Source organism: Lynx canadensis, chromosome B4 (assembly GCF_007474595.2).
Source record: "Lynx canadensis isolate LIC74 chromosome B4, mLynCan4.pri.v2, whole genome shotgun sequence".
NCBI lineage: Eukaryota > Metazoa > Chordata > Mammalia > Carnivora > Felidae > Lynx > Lynx canadensis.
This window is the reverse complement of record NC_044309.1, coordinates 126,635,924-126,654,427: the sequence shown is the minus strand read 5'-3', so window position 1 is coordinate 126,654,427 and position 18,504 is coordinate 126,635,924. Positions and strand designations below refer to the sequence as shown.

At 44.6% G+C, this 18,504-nt stretch overlaps 1 protein-coding gene across 1 annotated transcript in view; it reads right to left on the bottom strand.

Annotated features, from left to right (window-relative positions):
- Window positions 1-18,504, bottom strand: part of BTBD11 (BTB domain containing 11) — a 315,533-nt gene that overhangs the window by 19,343 nt on the left and 277,686 nt on the right. Inside the window, exons 12-13 of the mRNA XM_030320460.1 lie at window positions 7,056-7,161; window positions 2,141-2,243 (exon numbers count right to left, since the gene is read on the bottom strand). Of these exons, the coding sequence (XP_030176320.1) occupies window positions 2,141-2,243; window positions 7,056-7,161 (209 nt within the window). The remainder of the gene's footprint in view (window positions 1-2,140; window positions 2,244-7,055; window positions 7,162-18,504) is intronic.

The window sequence follows — 18,504 nt, the reverse complement described above, 5'->3', positions numbered from 1 at the left end:
GATACCATAATCAAATCTGAAGTTACAACTTTATTTTTTTTTTAAACTATTTTTTTTAGGGGGCGCCTGGGTGGCTCAGTCGGTTAAGCTTCTGATTCGGCTCAGGTCATGATCTCACAGTTCGTGGGTTTGAGCCCTATGTCGGGCTCTGTGCTGACAGCTCAGAGCCTGGAGACTGTTCAGGATTCTGTGTCTGCCTCTCTCTGCCCCTCTCCTGCTCACGCTCTGTTTCTCTCAAACATAAATAAACTTTGTTTACTTATTTGGGTGTAGGTAATCTCTACACGCAACGTGGGGCTCAAACTCACAACGCTGAGATCAAGAGTCGCGTGCTCTTCTGACTGAGCCAGCTAGGTGCCCTGAAGTTAAAACTTTAAAGTTAAAAATAGTAGTTTGAACTGTTATTTCTCAAACAGGTGACTGGAACAGAACAAATACCATTTAAAAGCCCATCTGTCTGTCCCACAGGACTTATCACGAAGGCTGCTTCCTTCATGGGGTCCTCTGATACCCGTGGTGCTCCCCACCTCCTGTGCACCTTTGCTCCTGGAGGGCAGGGACTCCGCCCTTCTGCTCTGCTGCATCTCCAGAGCCTATGCCCTTCCAGATCTGCTGCATCGTAGGTATTTAATCAACAACCGTTGACTACCTATCGACCTCCCCACGGATGACCTGCTGATGGGCTTCAGATGTGCTTTCCGGCGATCAACAAAACTGTAAGCTCCTAGTGGGTACAGACCCAGTCAATGGAACACCCTGACACTCAAAACATTTAGGCATAAGCTGTGTTCTTTCCTTCAACTTATAGTTTTGAAATAATAAGATTCGCAGAACAGTCATAAAGACAGTACAGAGCTCCTGGATGCCCTCCACCCAGCTTTCCCGGATGTTAACATCCTACACAGCCATGGTTGTCAAGACTAAGAAATCAACACTGGTATGATATCTATCCTGCTTTTCTACGGCATCATAACCGAGAACCGTGTAAGGCATGGCGTATTCTTCTTGTTGTGGCAAAGCAGACATCTGGGGGTTTGCATGTGATTTTGGGGAGAGGCAGTGGAGAGTCCAGGATGCTTTTAGGAACCCAGGAAGTGTTGGTCACATATATTCATTAGCAAATGTCCTAGAATTGGGTTCTGTTTCTGGGTACCCAGTGTCCTGATCACTTTGTTCATCCTCCCCCCGCCCCCTCCGTTCCCAGCAGCCTGCCTGCTCATTTCAGCGTCCTGCCTTCCTCTGTGACAGAGCTTTGCTGATCCCAGTTCAGCGCTTTGGATAATGCGGCTCTAAACGGCCAACTTAACTCCAATCGAAAGCAGAGAGAGCAGTAGCAGAGGAGGGAGTGATACCACTGTCAACTCCATAGTCAAGGAAAAGTCAGGTTCAAGACCTATAAGTGTGGGATGGCTTACGCCAGAGTTCCTGGATATTTGGAGGACAGGCCGTTCCAGGCCGCTGTGTACGATATTTCAGGTTGTACACTGCGTGAGGGCACTGGGCTGGGGCAGCTAAAATCCAATCCACGCTGTGCTCTGGAGCCCTGGGCCTGGTACACACTCTGCCTGCCCAGAGGACCGGTGCCCTTGCCTGAGTCACACAAAGGCGCTGCTGTTTATACTACTGGCTGCTCTGTGCTTAAAAAAACAATCTCCAGAACTTGCTCTGTATCCATGGAACAACTCCCCCACCTTCCCCTGCCCCTGGCCCCAGGCAACCCATCCTATTTTCTGTCGCTATGAAGCTCACCACTCTTGGTTCTGCACATAAGTGGAATCATACAGTGTCTGTCTTTTTGTGACTGCCTTGTTTCTTTGCATCCCACCCCCAAGGTTTATCAGGTTGTAGCATCTGTCAGCTCTGCCTTCCTTTTTAAGGTTAAATAATATATGTATATACCACATTTTGTTTGTCCATTCCTCTCCTGGAGGGCACCTGGGATGCTTCTGAAACCTGTTGGCTGCTGTGAATAATGTTGCTGTGAACATGGTTGTACAAATGCACTTTGCTCTCGAATTCTTGATTTTGAAAAGATCATCTTCCAGTCCAGGGAAGATCCCACCAAAATTGAATTTCAGAGACTAGTAACAGCAACAGCCACACTCATAATTGAGCTGCTTTCAAAACTGACCATACGTACCTCGGAGAGGCGGTAAATAACAGCACTTTGTGAGCGTAAAATGGTCTTCCTTCTACCAGAAAGGTAACATCAGACATTTCTTTATTGTTAAGGAAATGAGGATCTAGAATAGGAAGGGGAAAAAGGGTAGCTTTAGTGAAGAGAAGGGTGAAGTTTACATTTTTCTTCTGGAAAGTGCCAAGAAGAGCCGACAGGGGAAACCATGGTCATAAAATACTCATTGGCGAGACAGAGGCCAAACAGGAGACAGAACCAGTCAAAAGAACACTCAAATCACTGAAATTCAGTTTTTTTCATAGGAAATCTCCGTAGCTTATTTGTGATTAGAAGTAGCATTTCCCCAGAGGAGACTCAGCCACGGCCTGATGCAGATGATTTTCTGATGGGAAAGGCAAATGTATGCCCACCTCCCCTTTGCTCCTCCTACGTGGGCTCGGTGCCCTCCCTGCCTGATGGCAAAGGGGTCTAGAAACTCTGCCCCCTTACCACTGTATTCCAGGTGGTTCAAAATCCAAGCCCCTCTCTCCCAGAATCAGAGGCACTGAGCCAGTCCCCTGCTCTCATCAACAGCGACAACAAAGGAGGTATATCACTACTCGCTGAGCACTTACGACATGCCAGGCGCTGTGGAAGCTGGCACGCGCACATGCAAACTCATTCGGTCCCGGCAGACAGGGACCATCGTCAGTTGTGCAGTTAGGAAACAAGCATGCAGAAGTTTGAGCCAGTGACAGGTGCAGTAGCCAGGATCTGAACGTGGGCTTTGAACTTTGAATTCGGATTGGAGGGTCTGCATGATTAAGCACTAGGATCCCTAGCTCCACCCCCCTCACCCCCCAATTTGTCTGTCCTTTTAGCCTCTGAGACCTAGAGCTCCTGAAGGTGCCAGTCTGTCCTCAGCTCAGTGCTTTTGCTTGTTGGGAATATCCACTAACATCCCTGCCCCTACTGGGTTCCGCCCCACTCTGCTCCTGAGTCAGTCTGGACCCCTGCACGAGGGCAAGGTGGACCTGACCTCTGGTGGGGCTTCCTATTACGTCACCTGCCCTGACCTGAGCTGCGGGGCCCGGTGGGGGGGGACCTTTAGGAGTCTCTAAATGGGAGATTACCTCTCTGCGGCGTCTGCACTCAAGCTTCTGAGTCTGAGGATACACGATGAACTGCATTCTCAGCTCACGTGAAAAAGATTCTTCCTTGCCTGTGAACGGCACCACCATCTACTGGTTGCCCAAACCAAGGATTCGAAGGCAACAAGACACCTTCCTCTCCTGGGCTTACCCAGATCTAGTCTATCACAAACACTGTCCCCTCTTGCTCCTAAGTGTTTCTCGATTGCCCCATTTCTCTCCATCCCCAATGCCCCTGCCTTTGCTAGGCCACAAGATCTCTTGTCTGGGGACCCGCAGGAGCCTCTGTTGGTCTCTGCCTCCAACCCGATGGTCCACCTCACCACAGTCATTCTTACTAAAGGCAGATCTGATCACGCCCCTCCTCTGCTGTAAACCTTTCCATAGCTCCCTAGCGCTCCAAGAATAGAGTCCAAACTTCTTAACAAGCCTCCTTGTGATTAGACTGCTGCCTTCTCTGGCCTCTCCCTAGTCACATCCCCCTGTCAACCCGCAGTGTGCTCGAGCTACACGAGTGCCACATACTTCCACCTCTGGTGCTTCACCTGGGACACTTCCAACTCCTTCCAAACCTGGTTCACCCCATGTGGGCTTCAAGATTCAGTGCAGACACCTTCTATCAAGGCTTCTTGATAGAAGCCTTGCCTGACTCCCCCCACCCTCCTCAGACTGACCAAGCATCCCCTACCTGTGCTCTCATAGCCCTCTGGTGTAGCCTCATTTGCTACAGAGTATTCACTGTTACTTTGCCTCCCTGTGACTTTGCTTGGGAGATCAGGACCTTGTCTGTTCTTTTCACATCCTTGCTCTGTGTCTAGAACAGAAAGGTGCTAATGCATAGGAAGAGTGTGGGCTCTGAAGCCAGAAATCTCAGCTCTATGACCTTAGGCAAGTTATTTAGCCTCTCTGTGCCTCTGTTTCCCTTTCTGTATAATGGGAATGGTAATACCCATTACACATCTACATCATTTACAGTGAGCATTAAATGAGTTAATTTTTGCAAAGCACTTAGCAACATGGCTTACACACAGTACTACTCAATAAACATGACTATCATAGTAGATGCTTAATTAATATTTTTTTGAATGAGTGAAGAATGCCTTGACTCTTGTTCCACAGTCTTGTTCTTAGATTCTGCCAAGGACAACAGGCTCCTTCTTAGCCTGGGGACTTGCTTGTTGATGGGCCCTTCCCCAGGGGTTAAACAGTTGTCCTGAAATAAAACTCCAATTGCTTCTTTTGGCTGGGTTTAGGCTGTCCTAACCATTAAGAGTGGGGACCAACCCCCTGGATATCTGGGGGCCATGACCCCAACTGCTGGGCACACCCTGACAACTCTATCTTGGACCCCTGGCCGGCTCCATTTTGCCCAGACCCTGGACCCAGAATTTGTCTTCTAGGCCAACTCTCCTCTTCCAGCCCCTGAAGGTAGGATGGCCCCTCAGCCCCTGTGCTGCCCCAGATGGTGGTCCTCCATTCATACTTCTGTCTGTACGTATAGCTACCTCACCTCTTCCCATTAAAAAAAGTTTTAATTTAGAACATATCATAAAAGCATAAAACAGTCAAAATCACTTACAGTCCCACTATCATGAAAATATTTTATGAAAAAAAAAAACCCTCAAACTTCTAAACAATCCAGACGAAGAGAGAAGAGAGGCCACAGAAGTCCTCAGAGTTGACTAAAATTCACATCTCCGCTTGCTTTAAAGACTAAAAGTTTGGAGTGACATTCTCCCTCTTTTCAGCATCCACTCCTTCTCACTCTGTCTACCTCCAGATAGCCATACTCCTGTTTCCCAAATTGCTAAACTCTCCTGCCTGTAGCCCTTTGAACCATCCTCTCTCAGAATTCACTGGGAGGCAAGAGGACAATGCGTCACAAAAAATCAGGCACGTGCTCTCCAGTTTGCTACAGTCCCCACCACTCCCTATTGTCTCACATGGAAGCCATTTCACTCACTTATATGACCTGCCTGGCCCTTGTGACTGATCATTCATGTCTTCCCTTTAAAGCAGGTCCTTAAAGAATCACTATTTGACAACTTGGCAGTTACCCTAGTTTGAAATGCTCTATTGAAGATGCCAACCCTACCTGGTTCATGTTCCATCTATTCATAAATATGTTCTGCCCCTTTTCTTCCATATTGTGAGCTTTGAGCTTCTCCAGTCTGCTCTTCTTCTGTTGATGCTATAACCCTTGGAATTCCAATGCTTGGCCTTAAAAACTAGGTCCTTTTGATTGCTGAAAGAAAGCTCAGCAAATCTGGAAGGAAAAAATGTTCCCTCCTAGCCTATAACTACGGGAAAGGAGATTTTATGCTGTGTCATTGAGACAGCCCTTACAAATGTTTGCTCTAACAAGGGTGTCTGTTAAGGCACTGAGATGTCAGATGTTGCTATGGCCTGGGAATGTAACGTTCAGTTTCCAAAGTCTGTTAATTTGCTTCATCTTTGTGATGTGTTGCTCTGACAGCATTTTAATTAATACCTGTTTTCTACAAGGTAGAAATATTTGCGGTTTTGGTACGTCCTACTTTGCCCACATGAATGGGCAGAAAGGAAAACAGACAACATTTGACGTGGCTCCTCGGGTTTTCACTTCAGCAAAAAGTTGGTGTCATTTCAATTAACAACTTTTTCACGACAGGAGCAAGAATACTTTAAAACAGTTCCACGAATTCAGCCTTTTCACTAATTTAAACTAGCTCACCTGTTCCAAACGTAGTGATTTTGTTAAAGGATAGCATTTTCAGATGCTTCCATTTCTCAAATGTTTCCCAGTCTTTGCAGGAAACAATAGGAAGTAGGAAAGTCCCCAACCTTCATCCTAAAAGGATTTGTCTGTAATATTTTATTCCCCAGGAAGCAAGGAGAAAGTCCCTTGCAACAGAAGGCTGGTGTTTTGGGCTTCAAGGCAGCGAAGCATTTCTTTGCTTTATTTCCAGACTGATCAGCCAGGTTACGGCAGCCCCAGGATCCTTGGAATGAAATAATTGCCTGACGGAAAGTTTTCTCCTGGAAAATTCCAGAAGCTGGGACTGTAGAAGGAGGGAATCATAGCTTTGGGAGGAGGTGGGTAGCTCGTGAAGTGAATCTGAAGGCAGCACAGACCTTCCCTTTCTTCCACTGAGATGTGGGGGGATTTGCAGTGCCTGCCTCCTGGGGCGGCTTGAGGGTTACCTGAGACGGGGAAGGTCAAGTGCTAGGCTGGGGTCAGCCCAGCGCAGTGTCCAACCAGAAGAAAAAGTGATTCCTGGTACTCTGATGGCATTTCAGAGTATCCGGTCTCTTCAGCTCGGGTATGTTCCCCTCACTTGTGTATCTGTGTGTGTGGGGTGGAGGGGTCGGGCACTTATTTCTTCTCCTGGGTCCCTGCAGAAGGACTCCATTAGAAGAACACTGCGGGCCTGGCACTGTCCCCTGCTTGTTCCTCCTCAGGGAGGAAGAGGGACTTCTTAGAGGGGGAGCGGTCGGGGCAAAGAGCTGCCTACACAGCTCTGCCCTCTTTTGGAACCAGAATCTACCTGCCTGCAGGAAGTGCATGGGCTCTGGGGCTGTCGTCCCTGCGGGAGAAAATCCCTCGGTTAGAGGGACTGGTGGGTCTCCTTGTCCACATTTCCAAGGTACAGGCTCCAGTTATCATGTGAGGATACCCTGATCACCACCTGCCTGACTCCTGTATCCATCTTAGACGTCCTCCGGTACTGTTCTTTTGGGCATTTGCTACCTCTGTGTCCTCAAACCACAAGGCAACAGCGAGGGGCAGGGCGCGGTGAGGCACTCACCCAGGCGCGAGGTCTGCTTGCGCTTGATCTCCGTGAGCTTGGGGATGGGGTAGGGCCCGTAGCAGTGAGTGAAGATGACCGACAGCTGCTGGCTGATGACCTCGTTCTGCGGAAAGGAAAGCACAGGTCAGGCTGCCAGGCCCTGGGCGGCCTCCTCCAAGATGTCAGCAGGAATGCCTGTCCCCGGGCGAGGGGGGCCCACAAACTTCTTGCAGGTTCCAGAAGCAACCCCCCACCCCCCCACCTGGAACTCACACCTTGAGGCTGCTGTTTCTAGTGGGTTCACTGGTGAAAGCTTAATTGGTAAATAAATCCTTCTTTCTTTCCCTACTCATGTATCATCCATTGGAAAGCAAGTTCATAGCTCAAAGAATGGCAAGTAAGTTTTTACCCCAAACACACCTTTATCAATACTCAGAATTCTGGAAGCAGCGAATTACCCTGAAAACAGCAGCAGGAAACCCTTTTGATCCTGTGACTGTGCTCTCCGTTACCCAGACACAAATGCTCCTGATTCAGCTTTCTTACAAATTTGACTTTGGTGCTGAAGCATTTCCGGATCCAGGAATGCTCAGCTGAATCACTTTCTCCAAGAAAAAAAAAAAAGGGGGGGGGGGGACGAGTTCTGTAACAGCTGCCTCCGATTGCTCAGGGACAAAGGAGTCTGTTTCTGATCGCCCCGTGTCCTTCACGTTTTTGCCTCTTTCCCCTTGGGACCCACTGCTGTTCATTAGTCTCCCTTCAACTGCAGGTGTGTGGGAGGGAAGCCACAAATCACAGCACTTGATGCTTTTTATTGGGTGAAGGGGGTTGAATCTAGGGGCTGAAAATGAGGATGAGGTAGAAAGACATTTATAATATATTAAGAAAAGTAGGTTACAACACAGTTTGTACCATGTATTTTTGGAAAGAAAACCCCACATATATACTTGGATTGACAGGTATGTATAGAAAATGCCAGGGAAAACAGAATAAGCTACCTTTGGCTGGGATTACAATGTTTTCCCTTTTCTTTTTATCTGCATTTTCTACAACAAACGAGTGTTGCTTCTGTAACACAAACAATAAAGCTCACTTTTCATTTTAAAAGATGGGTTTGGGAAAACTGATGATGTCAGTGGTTCGAGATATTCTTGAATGTGCTTCACTGTGCTCCCGAAGCAGAAGGATACAGCTCAACACGTGAAAAGGAACTGACCGTTTGGTGAAAGTGGAGGAGATCCCACGAGGCACCAGGTTACCGCGGACGAGAGCCACAGAGGTGCCCACAGGTGCAATTGCTATCGGACACAGGGACTCTGCTTTCAAAGATGACGCCTTATGACCTTATGACCAAATGGTCTGAAGTGCTCCTCCCAACACTCACAAAGCGATTGGCTGTCTCAATGGCTTTGTGTGGCAAAGGAACGAGAACTCGGAGAACCGCCGCACAAAGCCGTGAGACAGACCAAGTGTGGTCTCCGGACCAGCAGCCATCAGCACTGCCTGGGCTTGTTGGAAATGCAGATCCTCAGGTCCCATTCCAGACCTTCTGACTCAAACACTTGGAGGGGCCCAGCAATCTGTATTTTATTTAACATGTTTTCTGGTGATTCTGGTGTGCTGTTAGGTTTGAGAGCTACAGTTAAAAAAATTTTTTTTTAATGTTTCATTATTTTTATTTTTGAGAGAGAGAGAGAGCACAAGTGGAGGAGGGGCAGAGAGAGAAAGAGAGAGAGAGAGAGGGAGACACAGAATCCGAAGCAGGCTCCAGGCTCTGAGCTGTCAGCACAGAGCCCGACCCGGGGCTCGAACCCACAAACTGCGAGATCATGACCTGAGCCGAAGTTGGTCGCTTAACTGACTGAGCCACCCAGGGACCCCGAGCCACAGGTTTTATGTACTGATGTTTTCTCTTGAGTTTGACCTCTGAGCTGGGGGCTGTAAATTTGCTACCCGTGGTCTAAAGCCTGCCACTCAAAATGTGTTCCCTAGACCACCAGGAGCAGGATCACCTGAGAGCCTGTCTGAAATGCAGACTCTCACTCCAGGCCCATTGAATCAGAATCTGCAATACGGTGCCCTGAAGATGATTCCCATGTACACTAATGTTCAAGAAACACTGTATGGTAGGCACAGCTATGGCCCCCTGGAAGACTGCATCCCCCAAATCCCTGGGACTGAGAATATCATGAGATACCATGCCCGTGAATACGTTACATTACGGGGCAGACGGGGCTTGGCAGGAATAATTAGGGATACTAACTATGGTTTAAATGGACCTTAACATAGGTATATTATTCTGGATTATCTGGCCAGGCCCAGTGTAATCACACAAGCCCTAAAATTAGAGACAGGAGATGAATTCAGAAGGGATGGAGAAGAGGATTTGAAGCCTGAGAAGGACTTGATGTGCTGTCACCAGCTTCGAGATGGAGGAGACCGCGCGGCAAGCTAGAGGGGGAATGCAGGCAACAAGAGTGGGAGAAAAATGGGATCCCCAGCTGGCAGCCAGCAAGGAAATGGGGCCTCATCCTACAACTATAAGGAACTCAATTCTACCCAAACCTGAATGAGCGTGCAGGTGGAGTCTTCCCTGGAGCTTCCAGGAAGGAACAGGGCCCTGTTGACATCTTAATTCTGGGGCTCTGTGTTTCCCTACACAGAGAGCCCAGTGAAGTACTGTGCCTGGCTTCCAACCCATGGAGACCACGAGATACTGAGCAAGTGCTGCCTTCAGCCTCTACACTGTGGTAACTTGTGCAGCAATAGAACACTACTACATCCCATCTAGAGTCTGCCTCAGGTGGATTGCATTTCATCATCCTCGTGACCCCAGTCTGCCAGGCGCACTAAGCATGCTCAGTGAGGACCTGCAGCTCACAGAAAAGAGGTGGCCTGTGTCTGCGAAATGTGCCGCACAGACTGGGTGATGAATGACGCTGGTCTTGCTCACTTACAGCAGGGAGTGCCTAACCACCTCGGGTGGGGGGATGAAGATCCACTTCCTATGAGAGAGGCCTGAGCAGCCCATGTTCTTCTGTGGAGACTGACTGATCAACTCAAAAGGTACTTAGGAATCATCCGAGAAGTGTATTCAAAGTAACCCAAGCCGGCAGGGCAAGACCCCTCCTCTCGGAACCCATAGCTGGCTCGTGCTTGGTAACTTCAGTATGTGTTGTACCACCTGATGAGGTATAGGTAAGGGCTGACCATGTCTGTTCCAAAGTGACAGTCCCCAAATACTTACAAGTTATCTGGAAGAGTGTCATTGCCCACCTAGCTGATGGCTGCACATAATGACTTGATTCCAAGGAGAGCAGTTGGGAAAAGGGGGAACGAGTAAGCCTGCAGCTGAGGAACTTGGCAAGAGCCACCAGAGGCAGGTGATGAAGGTCACCTCCCATAGTGAACACTCATGTGGAGAGTGTGTGCCCTTGATGTGGTGGGAATGGCATCTGACCTCTGTAGTCCTCCTTCCCAAACCATAACCCCAGTCTAACCATGAGAAAAACACCCCGAATTCCACTAGAGGGCATCCTACAGTAGTATGTCTGAGCAGTATTTCTCAAAATTTGTCAAGGTCACCAAAACCAAGTCTGAAACGTGGTCTCAGCCAACAGGACTAATGTGGTATCCTGGATGGGATCCTGGAGCAGAAGAGGACATTAGACAAAAACTAAGGAAATAGGAATGAAATATTGAATTTAGCTAATAATAATGTGCCAGTGTTGGCTCTTTAATTATAACAAATGTACAATACTAATGTAAGATGTTAACAATAGGGGAGTGTGGGCTAGGGGTTATATGGGGAAACTCTGTGCTATCTTCTCAATTTTTCTGTAAATCTAAAACCATTCTAAAAAACTGAAGTCTCTTCTTGGAAACAATCTGCCCAATAAGGAAACAGAATCATTATGATGGAAGTATTAGAAGTTCAGGAGAAGGGGAAAGAGGGGGAGTCAAGGATCAAAGTGGACATCAACAGTTCTCTGGGTTTTATTTGTTGATCCCCTAAAGGTTTCATGAATGTGAACTTTACCCCATTTGCTAAGTGATGCAGCCATTCGTGACTTAATTCTTTCTTGAAATATTTATTGGGCATCTGCTAAATACCGGACGCCATGGGAGGGGTTGTCAGTGACGCTCTGAATGTCAGGGTCCAAACTGCTGCCTCCTTTCCCAAGGCTTTCTGGCTGCCTCTCTTTCAGACACCGGAGCCCTAAGAGGAAACTCTCCACTGTGTCCTTGAATTCACCTGTGTTTGTCAAGGTGTCTGCTTTGTGCCCTTTCCTGTGTGTTTCCTCCAGGGAGGGGGGACTATGGGTATCATTCACTCTAGTTCTCCAGCACCCAAAATGAATTGGGTCTCCAGGAAGGCTCCCCTAAGCAAGAAGGGGTGTTGTAATTAGTATCGGTTAAGAGCTCTAGTGGGGTGAGACCCATTGGGTTAGATGGTCAGTTTGGAGCAGTGAACTGGGTTATTCTTTGGGTTTGGTTAGCTCTGGGCCCAAACCTGAAGATGGCAGATTGGAATTAACCAAACTTGAGGCTCAGTCTGTTTTGGAGGCATGGGTAGGTGGGGTAGTTGTACTGTGATAGGTACCTATATTCTCCTCTGAGTTGTACATTTAAGAGAAGTGCTTTTAGGTAAAGGTGCCACAAGGCTTGACTGGTCTGTGCATGCAGGCTCTGAGCTGGGAGGCCAGAGCAAGTCCAAGGAGGAGGCGTGGGCTGGGGACGGGTGGGCATTTGGCTGGGCCCAGGTACATAGCACCTGGTTAGCGGTTGTCACTGGCACGCTGCTGGGTACCAGCCACTCAGGTCTCTCATGGAAAATGCTGGGTGTGCACATGGGGTGAACTCAGATCCTCAGGACTCAGAACCGCGTGGCTACAAAGAACCAAAAGGGAATGAAGTTCTTAATACCACAGTTAGCAGGAGCCTCCTGAGACAGATTCCTGTGGATTCAGGGCTGACATCTTTCCTCTCTTCCTCTGACCCTCACTTCTCTCCTAAAAAGATACCAGAACATTTTCTCTTCTTCAGAAAGGAATGCTGGGATTGATCCCAAAGGTCCTTTTCAGGTGGGTTAGGCAGGGCTTCTACCCAGTGGTAAAAACATAGACAGCAGGGCCAGATGGGGTTGGGCCCCAGTCCTGACTCCTCACATACTAGCTCTGTGACCTTAGGAAAGTTACTCAGCTTCTCCGGGTCTCTGTGTCCTCTTCCGAAGTGGATTAAAAATATCTGCTTGGTGAGGTTGCTAGGAGAGCTAAAAAGGATAGCGCATCACAACATGCCATTAGCTTGAATTAAAGGAAATTGCTGAGATTTGACCATTCTTTAACCCCCAAACAGCAATTTCCTATAATTCAAACCAATCTTTTTCTAGATTCTAAAATGTCATACAATTAATGACAGCTTTTAGGAAGAGAAAAAAAAAAACTCACTGCCTTAACAAACATTCATTTTTAAGACCCATTTCAAATTGTGAAATGCTAAAAGGTGAAAAAAGCCGCATCTCAAAATCAGGAGATGGTGGAAATACAGTTACTTTCTGGGGATACCGGCAGTGAGTTCTCTGCCTCAATCCATCATCAACAGCGGTTTGTCTTTAGACTGGCCCTCCTGTGTAGGATATGCTGGGCTGACCTGGAGCAGTGAGCCTCTCTTTGCCGTAGTACACCTGGGAAAAGGTAAAGGGATGGGAAGGGCACCAGACAGAGTCCCATGAGGTCAATGCACAGTCCCACGTCTGTCACTGGAATTGTGTACAAGATGAAATTAAACAGATAATAAACTAAAGTGCTTTTAAATAGTCATCCATATATTTTGATATGTACTCTCTATTCATTGCAAGTGATGTGGGCCTTCTATTTATGGTAATACTATAGCATTTCCTTTCTAAGTACATTTAACATATGGTAAGGTGATTTAAAGGAAAATATCAAATAAATAATAACCAGTGAAAGTATCTCTTAGGAATGAAAGGGAAGCTAGACATTTTCAGATGAAGGAAAATTAAGAGAATTTGTCATCAGGAGACTTATCCTAAAAGAATGGCTGAAGAAAGTTCTCTAAATTGAAAGGAAAGGATAAAAAAGGAAGCTTGGAACCACAGGAAGAAAGAAACAGTAAAAGAAGTATGGATAAAGATAATAGGCTTTCTTTCTTTCTCCTTTTGAGTTTAATTATGTTTGATGGTTGATGCAAAAATTATAAGAGTGTCTGATGTTCTAAATGAGGAAATATTTTTTTTTTTTAATTTTTTTTTTCAACGTTTTTATTTATTTTTGGGACAGACAGAGACAGAGCATGAACGGGGGAGGGGCAGAGAGAGAGGGAGACACAGAATCGGAAACAGGCTCCAGGCTCCGAGCCATCAGCCCAGAGCCTGACGCGGGGCTCGAACTCACAGACCGTGAGATCGTGACCTGGCTGAAGTCTGACGCTTAACCGACTGCGCCACCCAGGCGCCCCATAAATGAGGAAATATTTAAGAACAACTATGTCATAAATGGAGGAGGATAAATGGGCATAAAAGGAGGTAAGATTTCTATATTTCACTTGAACTGGTAAAGTGATGACACCAGTAGACTGTGCTGTTATGTATATATCATGTAATACTGCAAGCAACCACTAGAAAAGCTACTTGAAGCTATAGAAAAGCTATCAAAATACTACAGACAAATAAAAATGGAATTAAAAAAATGTTCAACTATCCCACAGGGAGGCAGGAAAAAGAGAAACAAAGGCAGAGAAACCCAACAGAAAATAAAAAATAAGATGACAGGAACACCTAGGTGGCTCAGTCAGTTAAGTGTCCAACTTCAGCTGAGGTCATAATTGCACAATTTGTGAGTTTGAGCCCCACTTCAGGCTCTGCGCTGACAGCACAGAGCTTGCTTCAGGTCCTCTGTTTCCCTCTCTCTCTGCCCCTCCCCCACTCACGCACATGTGCATACTCTCTCTCTCAAAAACAAACTTAAAAAAATAAGATGGCAGACTTAAGCCCTAAAGTATCAATAAAATGTGAATGGTCTAAATACACCAATTAAAAGAGATTGGCAGAGTGGATGACAGTATATGCTGTTTACAAGAAAATAACTTCAAATATAATGAAAATGGCAGATAGTAAGTATAATGGTCCAAAAAAATCACAAAAACATTAATCAAAGGAAAGCAGGAGTGGCTACCGTAATATTAGATAAGGTGGACTTTAGAGCAAAAAAATGAACAAAAGCAGAGAGGAGCATTATATAATGATAAAAGGGTTAATTCACCAGGAAGACATTGTAGACCTAAATATATATGCACCAAATAACAGAGCTGCATAATCTGTGAAGCAAAAACTGATAGAATTGAAAGGAGAAACAGACTAATCCATAATTATAGTTGGAGACTTAACACCCCTATCTGAAATGATAGAACAAGGAGGCAGAAAATTTGTAGGATATGGAAGAACTCAACAATACCATCAACCAACAGAATCTTAGGGACACTTATAGAACACTTCATTCCACAATAGCAGAAAACTGTGTTTTCAGGTGTCCACAGAACATATCAAGATAGACCATACTTAGGGCCATAAAACCAACCTCAAAAACTTAAAATAATCAAAATAATACAGAAAGTATTCTCTGACCACAATGGAATCAAATTAGAAATCAAGAGCAGAAATATAAGAAAACCTCCAAACATCTGGAAACTAAACAACACACTTTGAAATAATTCATAAGTCAAAAAAGAAGTTATAAGGGAAAAATAAAACGTTAACACTGAACTGAATGAAAAATGAAAATAACACATCAAAATTTGTGGTATACAGCCGGAGCAGTGCTGAGAAGGATATGTACATTATCAAATGCATATATAAGAGAAGAGAAAAAGTCTCAAATCAATAATCTAAGCTCCTACTCAAGAACCTGGAAAAAGAAAAGCAAAATAAACCCAAAGCAAACAAATAATGAAGATAGGAGAAGCAACCAATGAAGGTTAAAACAGAAAAATAGTAGAGAAAATAATGAAACACAGAGTTGGTTCTTTGGAAAGATGAATAAAATTGACAAACCTCTAGGAAGACTGACAAAGAAAAAAGGACACAAATTAGCAAAATCAGGAATGATACAGGGGTTATCATTACATCAGAAGAATAATAAGGGGATTATGATGAACAACTCTACTCACATAAATCTGTTAACACAAATGAAATGAGTTTTTTCCCTGAAAAAAAAAAAAAGCAACTCACCTAATATTAAATAGATAATTTGAATAGCTGTGTAACTATTAAAGAAATTGAATTCATAATTAAAAAAAAAAACTCTCCCCAAAAGAAGTCTTCAGGGCCAGACTGAAAATGAAGAAATACAACTATCTTTATTTGTAGATGACATGACTACCTAAGTAGAAAATTCCATTGAATCTACAGAAAATTCCTAGAATAAACAAGTTCAGCAAGGTTGCAGGATACAAGTTAAATATACAAAAATCAATTATATTTCTTTGTGGTAGCAATGAACACATGGACAGAAAAATTAATATAATATTTATAATTTCTTAAGAAAAGAAATATGTATATGTAACTCTAACAAAACAGGACTTGTATGCTGCCAACTCCACAATATTGATGAAAGAAACCAAAGAAGATCTAAGTACATGAAGAGACATACAGTTCACAAATTGAAAGATTTAACATAGTAAAGATGTCAATTCTCCCTGAACTGATATAGAAGTTTGACACAATTCCTATCAAAATCTCAGCAAGATTTCTTTATTGTTGGTAAAGCAAGTTTATTCTAAAATTTATATGGATGGGTGCCTGGCTGGTTCAGTCACTAGAGCATGCAACTCTTGATCCTGAGGTGATGAGTTTGAGCCCCATATCAGGGATAGAGTTTAGTTGGAAAAAAAATAAAATTTATATGGAAAGACAAAGAACATAGCTAAAATAATTTTTAAAAGAAGAATAAAATGGGAGGAATAAGTCTACCTAACTTCAAGATTTAACTATAGCTACACTAATCAAGACTGTGTGGTAATGGTGGGGGGACAGACATATAGATCAATGGAACAGAGTCGAGAACCCAGAAATAGACCCACACAAATATGCCCAACTGGCTTTTGAAATGTGCAAAAGTAATTCAATTAAGGAGAGACAGCCTTTTCAACAAATGGAGCTGGAAAACTAAACATCCATTGGTAAAACAAGCAAACACACACACACACATCAAAAACCTTGATGTAAGTTCCACACTTCACCTCAGGCAAGATGAATCACAGACTTCAGTGGAAAACATAAAACTAAAATTTCTAGGAAAAAAATATGAGGAAATAGTCATGATTTAAGGCTAGGCAAGAAGTTCTAATACTTGATACCCAAAGCATAATCTCCATAAGAAGAAAAGTTGATAAATTAGATTTCCTCAAAATTAAAAGCTTTTGCTCTGTGAAAGACTCTATAAAGAGGATAAAAAGATAAGCTATAGAATGGGAGAAAATATTTGCAGGCCGCTTATCTGACAACAGATTAGTATCACTCAAAATTCAACAGTTAAAAAGCAAACAACTTCATTAGAGCACAGACAAAAGACACAAAGAGACATTTCACTGAAGAGGATAGCCAGATGGCAAATAAGCTCATGAAAGTATGTTCAACACCATTAGCTATTTAGGGAAATGAAAATCAAAAGTACGAGATATCACTTCCACATCTATCAGAATGGCTAAAAGAAAAAATAGCAATAACACCAAACAGTGAGGATGTGGAGAAACTGGATTATTCCTACTTTGCTGGTGGGAATGTAAAACCTTAGCAGTTTCTTTGAAAATGAATCACACAGCTACCATACAAACCAGCAATTACACTCCTGGGCACTTATCCCAGAGAAATGAAAACACATTCACACAAAAACCTGTGCACAAATGTTTAGAACAGCTGTATTTGTAATAGCTTGGACCTGGAAACAATTCAGATGTCCTTCAGTGGATGAGCACTTGTACAAACCACGGTATATCCATGCCATGGAGTACTGCTCAGCAATGAAAAGAAACAAACTATGGGATCATCCAACAATCTGATGAATCTTCAGAGAATTATGCAGAGTGAGAAAATCCAGTTCTAAAAAGTCACATACTGTATGATTCTACTGAAATTACAGTCTTGAAAATAAGAGAAATGGAGAACAGATTAGTGGTTACCAGGGGGTGATAATGGAGTGAGGGCAGAAGGGAAATGGGTTTGGCTAGAAAAGTGCAACATGAGGAAATCCTGTGGGTGCTGGAAATTTTCTGCATGTTGACTATATCACATTGGTATCTTGGTTGTGATATTTTATGGTACTCTAGTAAGAGATTGCCAATGGGGGAAACCGAGTAAAGGGTACATAGTGCTATCTCTGTATTTTTTCTTACAACTGCACGTGAATCTAAAATGATCTCAAAATCAAAAGTTTAAAAAACTATTTCAATTAAAAAAGTGAGAAAAAAACGAAAAAGTGTACAAACCACAAGAAAAAACCCCCCACAGATCATGTCTTGTCTCTGTCTAAAACCTCCAGGGGTGTTCTATTCACTGCACGTGGAGGGAAACCCAAGCTTTTCACCATGGAGAAAGACTCCGTGCAATCTGATTTTTATCTCCTATGCTTCTCCCTTTGTCCCACTGCACCGGTCACATGGCTTTTCTTCCTGTTGCCCCAACACACCGAGCACGTTTCCATGAAGAGCCTTAGCTCCTGCACTCCCTCACCTGGAATGTTTTTGCTCCAGACCTCTGCATGGCTGGAGCTTTTCCTCACTTCAGTGGTTGTTCAAATGCTACCTTCTCAGAGAGACCTTCCTTACATCTTGTCTAGATTAGGCCTTGGCTGCCCCATCCTCAGAGAGACTATATTATTGTCCAATTTCACTTTTTTTTCCATAGCATTTATCAGGCTCTCTCTCTCTCTTTTGCTGATTCATTTCCTTGCTTACTGTCTGTCTGCCCCTCCCCTGCACATAGCAAGCTCCAGGAGGGTAAAGGACATTTCTCTCCCATCACCATTGCAGCATAGTGAGCACGTGTGACTGCTGAATGATCAGTGCCCTGGGGAATTATGTGTGTGTGTGTGTGGGGGGGGTGGTGGAAACAGGCCAGGAACTTTCTTGAAACAGATGTATATTAAGAAATGACTATTTTTGGGGCGCCTGGGTGGCGCAGTCGGTTAAGCATCCGACTTCAGCCAGGTCACGATCTCGCGGTCCGTGAGTTCGAGCCCCGCGTCGGGCTCTGGGCTGATGGCTCAGAGCCTGGAGCCTGTTTCCGATTCTGTGTCTCCCTCTCTCTCTGCCCCTCCCCCGTTCATGCTCTGTCTCTCTCTGTCCCCAAAATAAATAAACGTTGAAAAAAAAATTATAAAAAAAATAAAAAAAAAAAGAAATGACTATGTTGTTTGGCTCCTGGGAAATCTAGAGATGCTGAATTCTTCTG